Here is a 17,266-nt window from a genome sequence, read left to right as displayed (position 1 = left end):
TCCATTTATTTAAGGGATTTTCTCAAATCATCTTTGAGGGCCTCTATTATTTTGTGAAGTTATTTTTCAAGTCATTCTCTTCTGCTTCATCTTCTTTGCTGTGTCCAGGTCTAGTTTGTGTATAGTCTCTAGATTCTGGTGGTGTCATGCTTGTCTTTCTCTTGTTGGGTGTTTTCTTGCATTGCCGTTTTCTTATTGCTTCTTCTAGTGGGTGCATGTGGCGTGTCTCTCTCTATTCTACTCTCCTGATGGGCGTATGTGTGTCAGGAGTTCGATGTCTGTTACTCTGTTTGGTCAAAGCTGTCTAAAAGGTCTCTCCTCTGGCAGAGGCCCAGCGATGGGGGTCAAAGATCAGGCAAGCTGGGACTCAGGGTGGTTCAGAGTGGATAGGCAAGTCCAGTGTTTTCAGAGCATATCCAGGAAGTTCTCAGGAGGTGGAGGGGTGTTGAACCCCCACTGTGGCCCAGTACACAACCAGATCAAAGGAGCAGCAGGCCCAGTAGGACACAAGGTGGGGGTAGGGTAGGTTCTGGGCAGGGTGGTTTATGGATCAGAACAAGGACTGCACACTCTAGGGACAGGATATAGAGGAAGCACGATTTGGGGCTAACCCAGGGTGTTCTCAGGGAAGGTTGTGTGTGTGTGTGGGGGGGGGGTTGGCCTGAACTGGTCCCAGACTCACCTCTGGCAGAGGCCTGGTGATAGGGGTCAAAGATCAGGCAGGCAGGTGGCGGATCCAGTGTGCTCAGAGCAGATCCAGGAAGTTCCCTGGAGGTGGAGGAATTATTGGACCCGCACCCTGACCCAGTGGTCAACTAGAGCAGTGGAGAAGAGTCAGCCTCCACTTTTATTAGGGACTTTGAGACCAGCCATCCTGGGCTGCCCAGGGCTGCCACTGGGTTCGATCGCGATCAGCAGCTACTGCAGCCTTGCCAGCCTGGCTCCTGCATCTGCATGCCTGGCTCTCAGCCTCCTGCTGCCTTGAGAGTTCAGGGTAACACCTACCCACTTCCCATGACCATTGCCATGGCCAGCTCTGTTGCAGCCGCTGCACCACCTGCCTGACGGAGCATGCGCGTACCACAGGTGTGCCAGAGTCTGCCGAGTGCATGAGGGCCTCCAGGGCTCTCTTCCCCCTTATTTTTTAAAAACAATCTTTACTCATTTTACATACCAATACCAGTTTCTACTTCCTCTCCTCCAACTGCTCTCCACACCTTCCACCACCACACCCCCATCCATTCTTCAGAAAAGGTAAGATTTCCCATAGGGAGTCAATGAAGTTTGGCACATCACTTTGAGGCAGGACCAAGGCTCTCCTCCATATATCTAGTCTGAGCAAGGTATCCCTCCATAGGGAATGGGTTCCCAAAATCCAGTTCATGAACTAGGGACAAACTCTAGTCCCACTTCCAGTTGCCTCATAAACTGCTCAAGTCACACAACTGTCACCACATTCAGAGGGCCTGTTTTGGTCCTATGCAGGTTCTCCTGCTGTCAATCCAGAGACAGGGAGCAACCACTAGTTCAGGTCAGCTGTTTCTGTGGGTAACTCCAAAATGACCTTGACCCTTTTGCTGATATTATCATTCCTCCTTCTCTTTGACTGCTCTGGGAGCTCGGTGCAGTGCTTAGCTGTGGAACTCTGTGTCTGCTTCCATTAGTTACTGGATGAAGGGTCTATGATGACAGTTATGGTAGGTATCAATCTGATTGCACAGGAAAGGCAGTAAAGGTACCCTCTACACTACTGCTTAGGTTCTTAGCTAGGGTCATCCTTGTGGATTCTCAGGAATTTCCCTACTGCCGGGTTTCTTACTGACCCCTTAGTGGTTCCCTCTATTAAGGTATCTCTTTTCTTGCTCTCCCTCTTTGTCCTTCTTCCAACCCAACCTTTGAGATCCCTCATATTCTCCTCCCCACTCTTCTTTTCCCCTCCCTACTACCTTACCACCCTCCCCCTCCCCCATGTTACTAATTTACTCAGTAGATCTTGTCTTTTCCCTTCCCTGGGGATCCATGTATGTCTCTCTTATGGTTCTCCTTGTTTCCTGGCTTCTCTGGGATTGTGGTCTGTAGGCTGCTTATCTTCTGTTTTATGTATACTATCCACTTATAAGTGAGTACATACTGCATTTGTCTTTTTGTGTCTGGTTATCTCACTCAGGATGTTTTTTCTAGTTTCATGCATTTGCATGCAAATTTCAAGATGTCATTGTTTTTTCTCCTTCACTGAGTAGTGTTCCCTGGTATGTATGTATGCTTATATATGTATATATATATATGTACTTATACATATATATATTTAAAGTCACTATTATTTTCCTTATTTTGCATAGCAATCCCAGCTTCCTCTCCCTCCCATGCTCTTATGCCCCCCTGACCACCCTCCCATCCCATTCCCCCACCCACTCCACAGGGAGGGTGATGCCTTCCAGGAGGGATCATCAAAATCTGTCAAGTTATTTGGAGTAGGGTCTAGGCCCTCCTCCTGCCTCTAGGTTAAGGGAGTATCCCTCCATGAGGAATGTGCTCCCAAAGTCCTTTGGTGCACCAGGGATACATCCTACTTCCACTGTCAGAGGTCCCTTAGACTGACCAGGCCTTCTAACTGAGAGCCATGTTCAGAGGGTCTGGGCCCTCTGGTTTTCCAGGTATCAGTCTGGGGTCCATGAACTCCCCCTTGTTCAGGTCAGCGTCTCTGTGGGTTTCTATAGTCTTGTCTTAAACTCTTATCACTCCCCCCTCTCTGCAACTGGATTCCATTTCAGCTCACTGTTTATCTGTGGGTGTCTACTTCTGTCTCCATCATCTACTAGATGAAGGCTCTAGGGTGGTATATAAGTTAGTCATCAATCTCATTATCAGGGAAGGACACTTAAGGTAGCCTGTCCACTATTGCTCAGATTGTTAGTTGGGGTCATCCTTGTAGATCTCTAGACATTTCTCTAGAGTCAGTTTTCTCTTCAAACCTCTAATGGCTCCCTCTATTATGGTATCTTTTTTCTTGCTCTCCTCTATTCATCTCCCGACTCAATCTTCCTGCTCTCCCCTCTTCTCTTTCTCCTAACTCTCCACTCACTGCTCACCACTGCTCCTGATATGCTCAGGAGATCTTGTCCCTTTCCCCTTCTGTGGGGGACCTTGTATGACTTTCTTAGGGTCCTCCTTGTATCCTAGCTTCTCTGGTGCTGTGAATTATAGGCAAATGATCCAAAATCCATATATGAGTGAGTACATGTCATGTTCCTCTTTTTGTGACTGGATTACCTCCCTCAGGATAATTTCTTCAAATTCCATCCATTTGCCTTCAAATTTCAAGATTACATTGTATTTTTTTTCTGCTGAGTAGTATTCCATTATGTAAAAGTACCACATCTTTATCCATTTTTCAGTTGAGGAGCATCTAGGTTGCTTCCAGGTACTTGCTATTACAAATAATGCTGCTATGAATATAGTTGAACAGATGTCTTTGTTGCACGGATGTGGGTCATTTGGTTATATGCTGCCATTTGGTCTTGTCAACTGTGTTCTTTGCCTTATTGAAGCTTCTCAGTTTGAGGAGGTCCCATTTATTAATTGTCAATCTCAGTGTCTGTGCTACTAGTGTTATATTCAGGAACTGGTCTCCTGTATAAATTTGTTCAAGGGTACCTCCCACTTTCTCTTTTAAGATGTTCAGTGCGGCTACATTTATGTTGAGGTCTTTGATCCATTTGGACTTAAATGTTGTTCATGGCAATAAACATGGGTCTATCTGCAGTCTTCTACATGCCATTATCCAGTTATGCCAGCACCATTTGTTGAAGATGCTTTCTTTTTTCCATTGTATACTTTTATCTGTTTTGTCAAAAATCAGGTGTTCATAGGTGTATGGGATAGTATCAAGATTTTAATTTGATTCCATTGGTTTACCTGTCTATTTTTGTGTCAATGCCAAGCTGTATTTTTTAATTTAATTTATTTATTTATTCTTACATATCAATCCCAGTTCCCTCTCCCTCCCTTCTTCCCTCCCTCTTTCCCTCTCTTCCCCCCTCAAATGCACCCTGACCACCCTCCCCTCCCACCCACCCCCACTCCACATGAAGGGTGATGCCATCCAGGAGGGGTCATCTAAATCTGTCAAGTCATTTGAAGTAGGGACTAAGACTTCTCTCCTGTCTCTAGGTTAAGGGAGTATCCCTCCATGGGGGATGTGCCTGCAAGGTCCTTTTGTGCACCAGGGATACATCCTGGTTCCACTGTCTGAGGTCCCTTAGACTGCTCAGTCCTTCTAGCTGAGACCCATGTTCAGGGGATCTGAGTCAGTCCTATGTTGGATTCCCAGCTATCTGTTTGGGGACCCGTTAGCCCCTCCTTGTTCAGGTCAGCTGCCTCTATGTATTTCTGCAGGTGGTCTTGTCTTCCCTCTCTGCATCTGGATTCTAGTTCGGCTCAGTGTTTAGTTGTGGTTGTTTGCTTCTGTTTCCAACAGGTACTAGATGAGGGCTCCATGATGATGGATAAGTTAGTGGTTGATCTCATTATCATGGAAGGGCCTTTATGGTAGCCTTTCCACTCTTGCTCAAATTGTTAGTTTGAGTCAGTTTTGTATGTCTCTGGACATTTCTTTAAGTTCAGTTTTCTCTTCAGTCATATAATGGCTCCATGTTTTATGTTCTCTCTCTCTCTCTCTCTCTCTCTCTCTCTCTCTCTCTTCCTCTCCCTCTCTTTCTCTCCTTTTCCTTCTCCCTCTCCCTCTCTCTTTTTTGTGTTCTATTCCTCCCCTGACTCATTCTTCCTAGTCCCACATGCTTTCCTCTCCTCCCCTTCTCTTTCTCCTACTTCTCTCACCACTCACTGCGCCCCCCTTCCCATGTACTCTGGGGGGCTTGTCCTTTCCCCCTTCTGTGAGGGTCCTTATATGAATCTCTTAAAATCCACCTTGTGTTCACAAAGTCCTTTTGTGCACCAGGGATACATCCTGGCTCCACTGTCTGAGGTCTCTTAGACTGCTCAGTCCTTCTGGCTGACACCCATATTCAGGGGGGCCTGAGTCAGTCCCATGCTGGCTTCCCAGCTATCAGTCTAGTGGCCGTTAGCTCCTCCTTGTTCAGGTAAGCTGTCTTTATGTGTTTCTGCCGCCTGGTCTTGTCCTCTCCATCTGCATCTGGGTTCTAGTTCGACTCAGTGTTTATGTATGGGTGTTTGATCCTGTTTTCAACAGGCATTAGTTGAGGGCTCCATGGAGAAGTTAGTTGTTGATCTCCAGGAGGGATAACTGCCTTAATCTAGAGACAGGAGAGAAGCCCTAGTCCCTACTTCACATGACCTGTCAGATCTACATGACCCCAACTGGATGGCATTCCCCTACATATGGAATTGGGGTGGGGGGATGGGAGGGGAGGGTGGTTAGAGTGCATGTGAGAGGGCAGAGAGGGTAAAAGGGAGGGAAGGAGGGAGGGAGGGAAGGAAGGAGAGGGAACTGGGATCGACATGTAAAATAATAAATTAAATTAAAAAAATGCTTTGACTCCAAAATTTAAGTTGAAGGACAAGTTACTGGGGAAAAGGATTTCTATTTTTGTTTCCACAGAAAATGAAAAGATGTGGATTCCTTCCAGACTAATGTGGTTTGATCATGCCAGACCACCTGAAACAGAGTATAAGGTGATCCTACATTCAAAACTGCTGGACAAAGCAGCCCTACAGAATACAGCCAGGATTTCTGAATCTTCTTCGAATCCCCCAATGACAGTGCCCCATACCAGCAGGAAGTAGTTTGGAAAGAACGACGCCCAAATTCCCAAATATTGTGTATAAATGTTTGTTACCATTTAATTGGACTTTATTATATAAAATAAAATAATAAAATAAAAAATAAATAAAAACAATAAATCAACCAAAAAAAAAACAACACAAAAAAAATAATCCACCTTGCATTCTAGTTCCTCTGGCGGTGTGAATTATAGGCTGGTGATCCTTTGCTCTGGGTCTAAAATCCATATATGAGTGAGTGCATACCATGTTCCTCTTTTTGTGACTGGGTTACCTCATTCAGGATGGTTTCTTCAAGTTCCACTTGCCTGCGAATATAAAGAGTTCATTGTTTTTTGTTTTGTTTTGTTTTTTTCTTTCCTTCTTTCTGCAGGGTAGTATTCTACTGTGTAAATGTGCCACATCTTCTTTGTCCATTCTTTAGCTGAGGCTCATCTAGGTTGCTTCCAGGTTCTTGCTATTACAAATAATGCTGCTATGAACATAGTTGAGCACATGTCTTTGTTGCATGGATCATTTGGGTATATGCCTAAGAGGGGGTAAACTAATTCCCATTTTCCTGAGTAACCGCCATAGGGATCTCCAAAATGGCTGTACCAGTTTGCACTCCCTCCAGCAGTGGAAGAGTGTTCCCCTTTCTCCACATCCTCTCCAGCATAAGTTGTCAGTGGTGTTTCTAATTTTAGCCATTCTGGCAGGAGTAAGATGGTATCTCAAAGTTGTTTTGATTTGCAATTCCCTGATAGCTAAGGATGTTGAGCACTTTCTTAAGTGTTTTTCAGCCTTTTTTATTTCCTCTATTGAGAATTCTTTCTTCAGTTCTGTACCCCATTTTTAATAGGGTTATTTTGTGTTTTGTTGACTAGTTTCTTGAGTTCTTTGTATATTTTGGAGATTAGCCCTTTGTTGGATATAGGATTGGTGAAAATCTTTTCCCAGTCTGTGGGCTGCCATTTGGTTTTGTCCACTGTGTCCTTTGCCCTACAGAAGCTTCTAAGTTTGAATAGGTCCCATTTATTAATTGTTGATCTCAGTGTCTGTGCTATCAGAGTTATATTCAGGAAGCGATCTGTAAGGGGTACGGTTTTTCCGCCCGCCGCCGCTGGTCTTGTCCTGCCGCCGAGCCAGCCCCAAATAACACACACTAAAACTCTGTATTTAATATAATCTGTTGGCCCATTACTAGTTTCTTATCAGCTAGCTCTGTCTTAATTATTAACCAATTTCTGTTGATCTATGTATTTCTCTTACCGGGGAGCTGGCCGGCATTCTGCTTTCTTCAGACTCTCCATTTGGCCTTCCTTCCTCCTTCCTATTTCCTCCTTGTCTCCTAGTCCCTCCTATTGGCCAAAAGTGCTTTATTCATTAACCAGTATGAAAAACATATACAGAATGGCATCTCCCATCAGCAATCTCCTATACCAATTTGTTCAAGGGTACCTCCTACTTTCTCTTCTAAGAGGTTCAGTGTGGCTGGATTGATGTTGAGGTTTTTGATCCATTTGGACTTGAGTTTTGTGCATGGTGATAGGCATGGATCTATCTGCAGTCTTCTACACACCATCATCCAATTATGCCAGTACCATTTGTTGAAAATGCTTCCCTCCCCACATTGTATACTTTTGTCAAAAATCAGGTGTTTGTAGGTATGTGCGTTAATATCAGAATTTTTGATTCGATACTATTGGTCTACTTGTCTATTTTTGTGCCAATACCAGGCTGTTTTCAGGACTATGGCTCTGTAGTATAGTGATGATAGATGGTGATGCCTCCTAAAATTCTTTTATTGAACAGGGTTTTTTTTTTTGTGGCTATTCTGGGTCTTTTGTTTTCCATATAAAGTTGATTATTATCCTTTCAAGGTCAGTGAAGAATTGTGTTGGGATTTTGATGGGGATTGCATTGAATCTGTAGGTTACTTTTCACAAGATTGCCATATTTACTATGTTTATGCTACCTATCCAAGAGCATGGGAGATCTTTCCATTTTCTGGTATCTTCTTTAATTTCTTTCTTTGTGTCTATAGTGTGATGTATGTATTTTAATATTCCAAATTCTGCAAAATGAAACACATCCATTTGCCATATTTCATTCCTATGTATACCTTTTGGGTTACTACCTGGTGGTAAAGGAGTTTGGTTATAGAATAAGCAAGTAGGACATTTTTTTTACTATTTCCTTGGCTTGTTGCCAAGTGATAGAAAAATCCCTTTTTAACCCTTTGCTGTTCACGTGGTGTTTCTTATGAAATTCTGAGGCTTCTAGCATGCTTCTTATCAATAACCTATCAATTTCATCATTGCCTTGTTCTAGAGGACCTGGCAGACACATATGGGATCTGATGTGTGTTTTATATATATAGGATGAGTCCTCTTTCTGAAAGTGTCTTATAACTGTATAAACACTGAAGTTAATTTTGTATTGTCAGGAATAAATTCTATGGTCTCAGTGTGTAAGAGGGCTCTCTCTGCATATTGAGAGTCAGTAACTATATTAAGAGATTCTGTAAAATCCACAAGTACCACGAGAATGGCATACAATTCTGCCTTTTGTACAGAATTGTAAGGGCTTTGAACCACTTTACTTATTGTTCCTGATTTATATCCTGCCTTACCTGATTTGTTTGCATCAGTGTAGAATGTATGAACTCCAGAGATAGGTATTTTTCTTTGAGTCTTTTTTAAAGGCTCAAAGTTCTTGCTATGCAAATCTTTGACTTGTTTGGATAGTATTACTCCAAGATATTTTATGTTGTTTGTGGCTATTATAAAGTGTGATGTCATACTGGTCTTTCTATTTTTGGGTGTTTTCTTTATTGCTGTCTTCCCATTATTTCTTCCAGTGGGTGCAGGTGGAGTCTCTCTCTCTCTCTCTCTCTCTCTCTCTCTCTCTCTCTCTCTCTCTCTCTCTCTCCCTTGCTCTTCCAGTTAGTGCTGGTGAGTCAGGAGTTCTATGTCAGTAACTGGATGATTTGAGCTCTCTTGGAAGTCTCTCAAGCAGAGGCCATATCAGGACCAATGATGTGGGGAAGGCAGGCTCTGGATGGTCTCAAGCATTTAGACAGAATGCAGGCAAATGATCCCAAAGGTCAGGTGAGGGGAGGCTCCAGTAGGTCCCTCATGGAGGGGCTGGTTCAGTATGCTCAGACCGGACCCAGGAAGTTCTAAAGGGAGAGTGGGTTGTTGGACCCAAGCTCTGGCCAAGGGCCTACCCCAAGTTATGGGCCCAGCAGGGCCAAGGATGAGGGGAAGGCAGGCTCTTGGTGGTGGATTGTCTGGAGTACTGGGACTGGGCCACTCAGACCACAGTTATAGTGTGGTTAAGATGCAGAGCTAACCCAGGGAGTTCCCAAGATAGGATGTGGGGGGATTTGGCCTTGGCTGGTCCCAGACCCACCTCAGGCAGAAGGCAGGCAAAGGGGTCCAAAAGTCAGCTTAGGACAGGTTCAAGATTGTCCTGTGTGGAGGGGAAGGTCCAGTATGCACAGAGCCGATCCAGGAATTTCCAAGGAGATAGTGGGGGTGTTGGACCCATGCTCTGGCCAAACGCTCAGCACAAGCAGGGCCAAGGATGAGGGATGCTCTGTCTCATTACAGACTTGACATTGATCCATGACATAGCCTACACTTCAGCCACCAAACAAAGCAACCATTACCTTTGGATTTACTGTCAGAGTTCTATGCACAGTACTGAATGAGGTCAGAGTCATTGACAGAATATAAAATGAATGGCCCACAACCTTTTTTTCTGATGGGGCCCTTGCTGCCCTCTGAAAGCTCATGAGAGTTGTTTGCATTGCTTTTGACATTCTCATTTGCCAAACTCTATGCAAATGGACAGTTAATCTCTGTCAGGAATTCTGTATCTTGAAGCTCCAAACCCTACAACGCTCCTCTTGGTAGCCTGTTCCAAAAGCCCAACAGACCCTGGTCCATACTGAATACCACCAAGTCCTCACTACTCACAGCCACTGTTCCTTCTGATTTTTTGCTATGTTTCCTGTACATAAAAACCAGAGAAAAGCAAGTTTTAGAAAAAGATTTTGGTATTGAATACCCAATTGATGTACTCTTTCCTAAACAAGACTATTTCTCCCACTCTTGTTTTCCTTATATCCTGTGATGAGTTCTGTAGGGTTGAGATCTAGCCTTTACCTCATCCGCTTTTGAATGCCTGTAGTTGTGCCCTTCACTCTGTTCTTGTTTAGTTGGTCATATTGGTAAGATTTTGATGATCTGTTTCTGACTTTACAAAGATACATCACATTAGAGCAAACTTCTCAATGCACTGACACTACCAATATTTCCACACCATCTTCCACAATGTTACCTGAGGCTTAGGTGCAAGAAATGTTTTGGAGATATATCTGTTGTGACTGAGATCCACAAGTTTGTATTTTGATTTATTGTGTTTTACTAAAATGGCAACATGCACATATGTAACATTATATATATTGAGGAGGTTGTATTTAGGAATATATATATATATATATATATATATATATATATATATACATAATACTTCTATTCTACATCAGATAATGTAAATTTTAGGCAAGCATATTAAAAATAACATGGATTTGAAAAATGAGATTATAGTATAATCTGAAAAAGACTTTTTTTCTTGATGTAAAACAAATTTTATTAACAGCAGGAATGATAGACTGTCCTCCAAGTACAATCCAATTAATATACAGTGTGAAGAAAAGTTCCTTCCCCAAAATGAACAGTAATTAGCCTGAGGTGTTTTAAATGTAAGAGACATAATTTTTAAAGGAGGTTTATTTGGGATTATGATAAAGGGTGCATTGCATCACTGTGGGGAAATGATGCTAGCAAGGGTCTGCAGCACCTGGTCACATTGCATCAAAGTTAGGAAACAGAGATTCCTGAGTGTTGATGATTTGCTTACCTTGTCTTTGTAAATCTCAATACTCTTGGACATGGAGTGTAGTTTCCAAAATTAATATGAATTCTCCACATAATAGTTAATCTTGTCTGCCAATACCATCATAGACCCACCAGAGTTATGATTTCATGGTGATGTTCCAGTCAAATTTACAATCTGGAGAAGTTGTCACCAGTGATATAAGTTACTTCATATGGCTGGAATGATAACTAAGTTTTTCTTCAGATCCACCTCAAAATACATTTCCTCAAAGTTTGTGAGAAAGAGTTTATACTGGGGCCAAATGTGAGTGATCATGATTTTCGCACATAGGCTGCCTCAATTATTATGTTTCAATATGATGATGTTTTCATGTAGTTTTTATAGTAACAAAAATTAATACACTGTTAGATGTAAAGGAGAGCATAACCAGGCTACAATCCTTAGCCCTAGAAAAGTTAGGTAACAAGGAGGACCCTAGGAACATATGGATCTCCATGAAAAGAGGAAATAGATGAGATGTCCTAAGTAAACTTGGGTTGGGGGCAGAAATGAGGGAATGGGGAAATGGGAACATGAGGCATCAGGATGGCCAAGTTGTGGGGTGGGATGGATGGGGAGTATAATGAAAGAGATATCTTGATATAAGGGGCCATTATTGCCTGAGCTATCCTCCCCCTGTAATCAGATTGGTGACTACCCTAATTGTCATCATAGAGTCTTCATCTAGTACCTGATAGAAACAGATGCAGAGATGCCCAACCAAGAACTGGGCAGAGACCCAGGAGTCCAGTTCAATGAGGAGAGGAGGGATCATATAGGCACATGGGGTCAAGATTATGATTGGGGAACCCACAGAGACAGCTGACCTGAGTTTAAGGGAGAACACAGACTCTAGACCAACAGGTAGGGGGCTGCATGGGACTGACCTAGGCCCTCAGCATATGGATAACAATCATGTAGTTTGGTCTTGTGTGGAGCCCTTCAGTAGTGAGACCAGGACCTGTTCCTCCTGCATAAGCTGGCTCTTTGGAACCTATTCCCTATTGTGTGATGCCTTGCTCAGCATTGATTCAAGGGGAGGGGGGAAACTTGAACCTGCCTCATCTATGCCATGCTTTGTTGATTCCCATGGGAGGCTTTACCCCTTTGGTATGAAGATGGAGGAAGAGCAGATGGGGAAGAAGGGAGTAGGGAAAGCGATTAGAAGGAGAGGAGTGAGGGGAAACTATGGTTGGCATGTAAAATAAATAAAAATTAGTCCACAAATAAAGATACCTTCAAAACACATTTCTCAATAAATAATTTTGGTAGTTACAGCAGACTTTTGAATTCTATACTATGAATAATTTTGATGTTATCCTATAAAATATCTTGATCTTTATTTGGTGGAGGCAAACATCATTTTGTTCATTGCCAAAGTATTTATTTGGAAGCCACATATAGATATAAGTTATAGCTGACTGATTAGAACACTAAGACTACCCAAGATAAAATCATCCTTGATGTCTATCATCATAGTATTCCATAAATACAGAATATATAACAATTTAGTCACCCTTTAGTGATGTGTAATGTGCATGCAGTGATTTAACCATAGAACTTCTGTTGTCACTGCTGAAGGCCCTAAAAATATAACATGAGTTATCCTAAAGACTATTTCCACTGAACTCTCTCTCTCACGGCTTTTAATGAGTTCTTGTCATGTCTCATGAGAATAATATAGCACTTGGGGATAAAGATACAACCCAAAAGTGCTGTACTAGAAGCCAAGATGGAGAAGACCTCCACAGCTACCATAACCTTCCCTTTAGTGCTATGGTAGACAGGGAGAAATGTGACCCAGACACTGCAGAACACCAGCATGCTGAATGTCAGATATTTGGCTTCATTGAAGGTGTCTGGCAGGTTCCTGCCAAAAAATGCCATAGTAAAACTTCCTATGGACAGAGTCCCCAGGTATCCCAGGACACAGTAGAAGGCTGTGACTGAGCCCTTATTGCACAAAATGATGATCTGACCATGTTCAGAGTGTATGTCTTTGTCTACAAAGGGAGGAGATGTTCCCAGCCAGATTACACAGAGAATAATTTGTATACTTGTACAGATGGGAATGACGAATCTGGGTGCCCCTGATTCAAGCAACCACCTCATCCTTCTTCCTGGAGCAGTAATCTTGAAGGCCAGGACCACAGTGATGGTTTTAGCCAAGACAGTAGACACTGCCACTGTGAAGACAACTCCAAATGTGATCTGTTGTAGGATGCAGGTGGCTGTGTTGGGCTGACCAATGAAGAGTAAGGAGCAGAGAAAACAGAAAGTGAGTGAGATGAGCAGGATATAGCTGAGAGTCCTGTTATTGGCCTTCACAATAGGAGTATTTTGGTACTTCACAAAAACCCCAAGGATGAGTCCTGTTAGTGTACACAAACACAGGGCCATTCCTGCCAGAGTAATCCCCAAAGGACTTTCATATGCCAGAAATGTCACAGCTTTCTGGAGACAGTGAGTTCGCTCTGTGTTGGCATACTGATCATCTGGACACTTCACACACTGATCAATATCTGGTAAGAAAAGTAATGTGACATCAGTACAATTTCTGTGAGTTTCACTCATTGTAACCTCACCCACTTGAAAATAGGACACTGGGAAATGCAATCTAATCTTCTGATCACAGAAGACAATGCATAATAGGCTACTGTTTTGAAGATTTTGCCCAGTTAATATTACATATCTTCTTTAGTACCAAGTAAGTAAATGGTTATTCTTTTAATTTGTCATGAGATGTCTTTTCTTATCTCATATGAAGAGAGCACATCAAAAACAACAACAAAAAACATGAACAACAACAGTATAAAAAAAGAAAAGTAAAATATATTGCAAGGCATGGGAGCACACCCCTTCAATCCCAGCAATCAGGAAGCAAGGGAATTTCTAGGAGAGATTTCCTGTCTACAGACCATGATTGTATTAAAAGAACATGAACTATAAAATTTTAAAAAAGATCCTAGAAGGGAACAAACATGTAAATAGTCCAAGACAATTATTGCCTGAAGCTGAAAAGGAATTAGCATGGGTAGAAGAGAAGATAGGAGAGACACATGTTATTTGTGTAGATCCAAAGCTTACCTACATTCTGGTTTGATTAGCATCTAGGGCATATCCTTCAGGCATTTTGATGTAGAGAGAAAATATTATATTGGAATGGATATTTCTAGCATGTAAACAGAATAAGGTACTAAAGACATATATAAAGATATTCCTGATTTGATTTTAAAAGGAAAATTAAGAATTTGTCAACTGTCAGGAATGAACCCAATAGAAATGTTAATACCTTTAACTAATGAAGAAATTTACTCTTTATGGAAAGATAATGAATATTGACAAAGAGGTTGCAGTAATTTTTTGGGAAAGACTAGCAACAGTTATCACAAAAGTGAGAGAATAAAATTCATAACAAAACAATTTGGATCCTTCCTTTCATTGCAAGAAATATACCAATCTCTGGAGTCACTGATGCAAATAAACAAGGAAAGGCAAGGTATATATAAGTAAAGGGGTTCAAAGTACTTATAACTTTGTGCAAAATGCAGAATTGTATGCCATTCTTATGTTACTAGTGGAATTTACAGAACCTCTTAATACAGTTACTGACTGTCAATATGCAGAGAATTGTCTTACACATTGAAAGTACTAAATTTATTCCTGGTGATACAGAATTAACTTTGTAATTTATACAATTACAGGAAATAGGAATAGGAAATATGTATGTGTGTGTGTGTATATATATATATATATATATATATATGAATAGGATATATATATATCATAAAGCAATATATATATATAGGAATAGGATATATATATAATAAAGTAATGATGAAATTGATTGATTATTAATAGGAAGTGCTCTGGAGGCCTCTGAATTTCATAAGAAACACCATGTCAATACAAAGGTTTAAAAAAGATTTTTCCATCACTTGGCAACAAGCAAAGGAGATCATAAAAAAGGTCCTGCTTGTTCCTTCTGTAACCATATGCCTTTTCATATAGGAAGTAACCTTAAAGGCCTGCATAAAAATGAAATTTGGCAAATGGATATGTTTAATTTCAAAGAATTTGGAAAATTAAAATATGTACACCATACAATAGATGTATTTTTGGGATTTCAATAGGCAACTGCGTTGAACTCTGAAAGGGCTGATTCTGTAATTACATACCTATTAGAAATAATGGCTGTCATGGGTATACCAGTACAAATTAAAACTGACAATGCTCCAGCATATGTTTCTAGTAAGATGAAAGAGTTTTTTAAAATATTCTAACATAAAGCACATTACAGGTATACCACACAATCATATAGGACAAACAGTTGTTGAGAGATCTAATTGCACTTTAAAAGAAATGCTTTATAAACAGGTAAGGGAAACCAAGTTTCCCAAAGACTGGTTGCATAATGCCTTATTAACCCTGAATTTTCTTAATGCTAATGAAAAAGGAACAACAGCTAGAGAGAGACATTTGACAACAGAAAATAACTTCTGAAGTAAATCAGCCGGTATACTTCAAGAATATGCTGACCTCAGAATGCATACTAGAATACATGCTATATTGGGGGAAGGGGTTTGGCTTTTGTTTCCACAGGAGAAGAAAAGCTATGAATACCACCAAAATGATTCCAGATTCATTTTGAATGGTAGAAACCTCTTGATAAAGAGATATGACAGATCACCCACCAAGGTGACAATCCTACACGTGACAATCCTACAAGTTGCAAGAAAACCTCACAGAGGTTGGGGCAGGGTTCTGTTCTTGTCTTTGCAGGGAAATAAAATTACCCATCTTCAAGAAATCTAAAGACCTTGTAAATCTAGATGCCTAAAGAAGAAAGGATATCTATCCAGAAAGAATCACCAAGCAAAGAACAACCTGATTTATGGTATCAATATCTTCTACAGAGTAAAATCTTAATACCTAAACATTTATATCGCCTTACTTTTCATTATAGTGGTAGTCCCTACTCATTTAAAAAAAAATCAAAACTGGCTTTGGAGTTGGATTGTGGCTCTCCCTTCTCTAAATCCATGCATGTTGTTAAAAGAAAAATTCTGTCTCCTATAAGAGGAGCCCTCTGGTTTGGGGCAGAAGAAAACCAAAACTCTAGGGAATGTGAATGTCATCATTTTGTTTCTCATCAAAATCCTATTTCTCCCCATACTTATTTTTCATCTTCATCAGTAACTTTCTTTGAATGCATATTAATAAAAATTTAAACTTTTCGTTTTGATATTAGCAATGTTTAATTTTCCTAGCACCAAACTCTGAAAACTCCCAAAAGAAGATGAGCCCCACAACATCGATTCCACCTGGTTCATAATGATGTCAGCAAGCCTTTTAACAACACTCAAGGATTGGGTTTGAACTAAAACTGCTCTAGACAGTTAGCTAGCTGGGATGGTCTGCCTTTCTACATCATTCTATCCAGAACTTCAGATAAGAACTTCAGTAAGCCTTATCCACTAACTCAGAGACTTGCTACAAAAGTTACAGCTTGTCTTCTTGATACTTAATGATTGTCTTAGCTTTTTTGTTTTTTGTTTTTTAGAATCCATATAAAGAATACATTATCCACAAAGAGCTGGAAGTAATTCTAAAAACACATGACCCTTTCCCGACAGTTGGGTTGGATGGTGGTTTGGTTTTCTCAAGGTTATAGATAATTATCACTTTTATAGGGTTGGTTATATTGTAATAGGGTCAGGTGTGGAATATGAAGTTTTTAGACTCAGTATTCTGTTTTGTAAAAAAAAAAGGGGGGGGATGGATGGGATAATAGGTAGATTAGTGTATCTACTTCTGTATTACTTGAATAACTATTAGTTATAGATAATTTACATTGATATAGATTGTTGTATATTGATAATTATGTAAAATTATTTTTGTGTTTCTGTCTTAGATAATTTGCATATTGTTATACTTAAAGTTGTATTTGTCATATCATGTAAGTTCCTCTTTCTGTTTACAATGCTTTGCTCACTAATGTAAAATTATTTTGTCATTGTATGTATGCATATTTCTACATATGCTTAAGATATTTTGTATATTGATACAATGTAAGGATATTTTTGTCATATTACATGATACAGTTCTATGTCTGAACCGTATATATATATATAGAGAGAGAGATAGATAGATATTTTTTTAACAATTTCAAAGTCATTGTCTTCATGCTGTATGTACATCTGTTTAAAGATTGTTCATTTTTATATATGAAGCTTCAGTCAGTCAGTGATACAAGTTATTGAGAACTACAGGTTATAGTCACCCATGATTTTCATACCTAGTTCCATTATTCAGGTTCTCTATGAGCACAGAGATGTACTCAGCATAGATAATTTATCTTCAAACACTTCAAAGACCTACAGAACATAGCATTTAAATGCTTTAATAATTTATGACTGCTCCTGTCAGCACTGAGTTATTCCCAAAAGATTATTGGGCACCAGAGATACTCCATTTGGAATTTGTTTTCTTCTTGGCATAACTGGCCTTTTGGGCAAAAAACTGCTCTTGCCTCAACTGCTGACAGTAAGTATGCTTTCCAAACTAGACATACAGG

The 17,266-nt window shown here is 40.6% G+C and overlaps 1 protein-coding gene across 1 annotated transcript in view; it reads right to left on the bottom strand.

Moving 5' to 3' along the window:
- Positions 1-12,303: 12,303 nt before the first annotated feature.
- LOC127217798 (vomeronasal type-2 receptor 116) overlaps positions 12,304-17,266 on the bottom strand; it is a 29,574-nt gene continuing 24,611 nt past the window's right edge. Inside the window, exon 6 of the mRNA XM_051178794.1 lies at positions 12,304-13,211. Within this exon, the coding sequence (XP_051034751.1) occupies positions 12,304-13,211 (908 nt within the window). The remainder of the gene's footprint in view (positions 13,212-17,266) is intronic.

This window comes from Phodopus roborovskii, unplaced genomic scaffold (genome assembly GCF_943737965.1).
Source record: "Phodopus roborovskii unplaced genomic scaffold, PHOROB, whole genome shotgun sequence".
Lineage (NCBI taxonomy): Eukaryota > Metazoa > Chordata > Mammalia > Rodentia > Cricetidae > Phodopus > Phodopus roborovskii.
The sequence above is the reverse complement of the archived record's forward strand: the minus strand, read 5'-3'. Positions and strand labels throughout refer to the sequence as shown.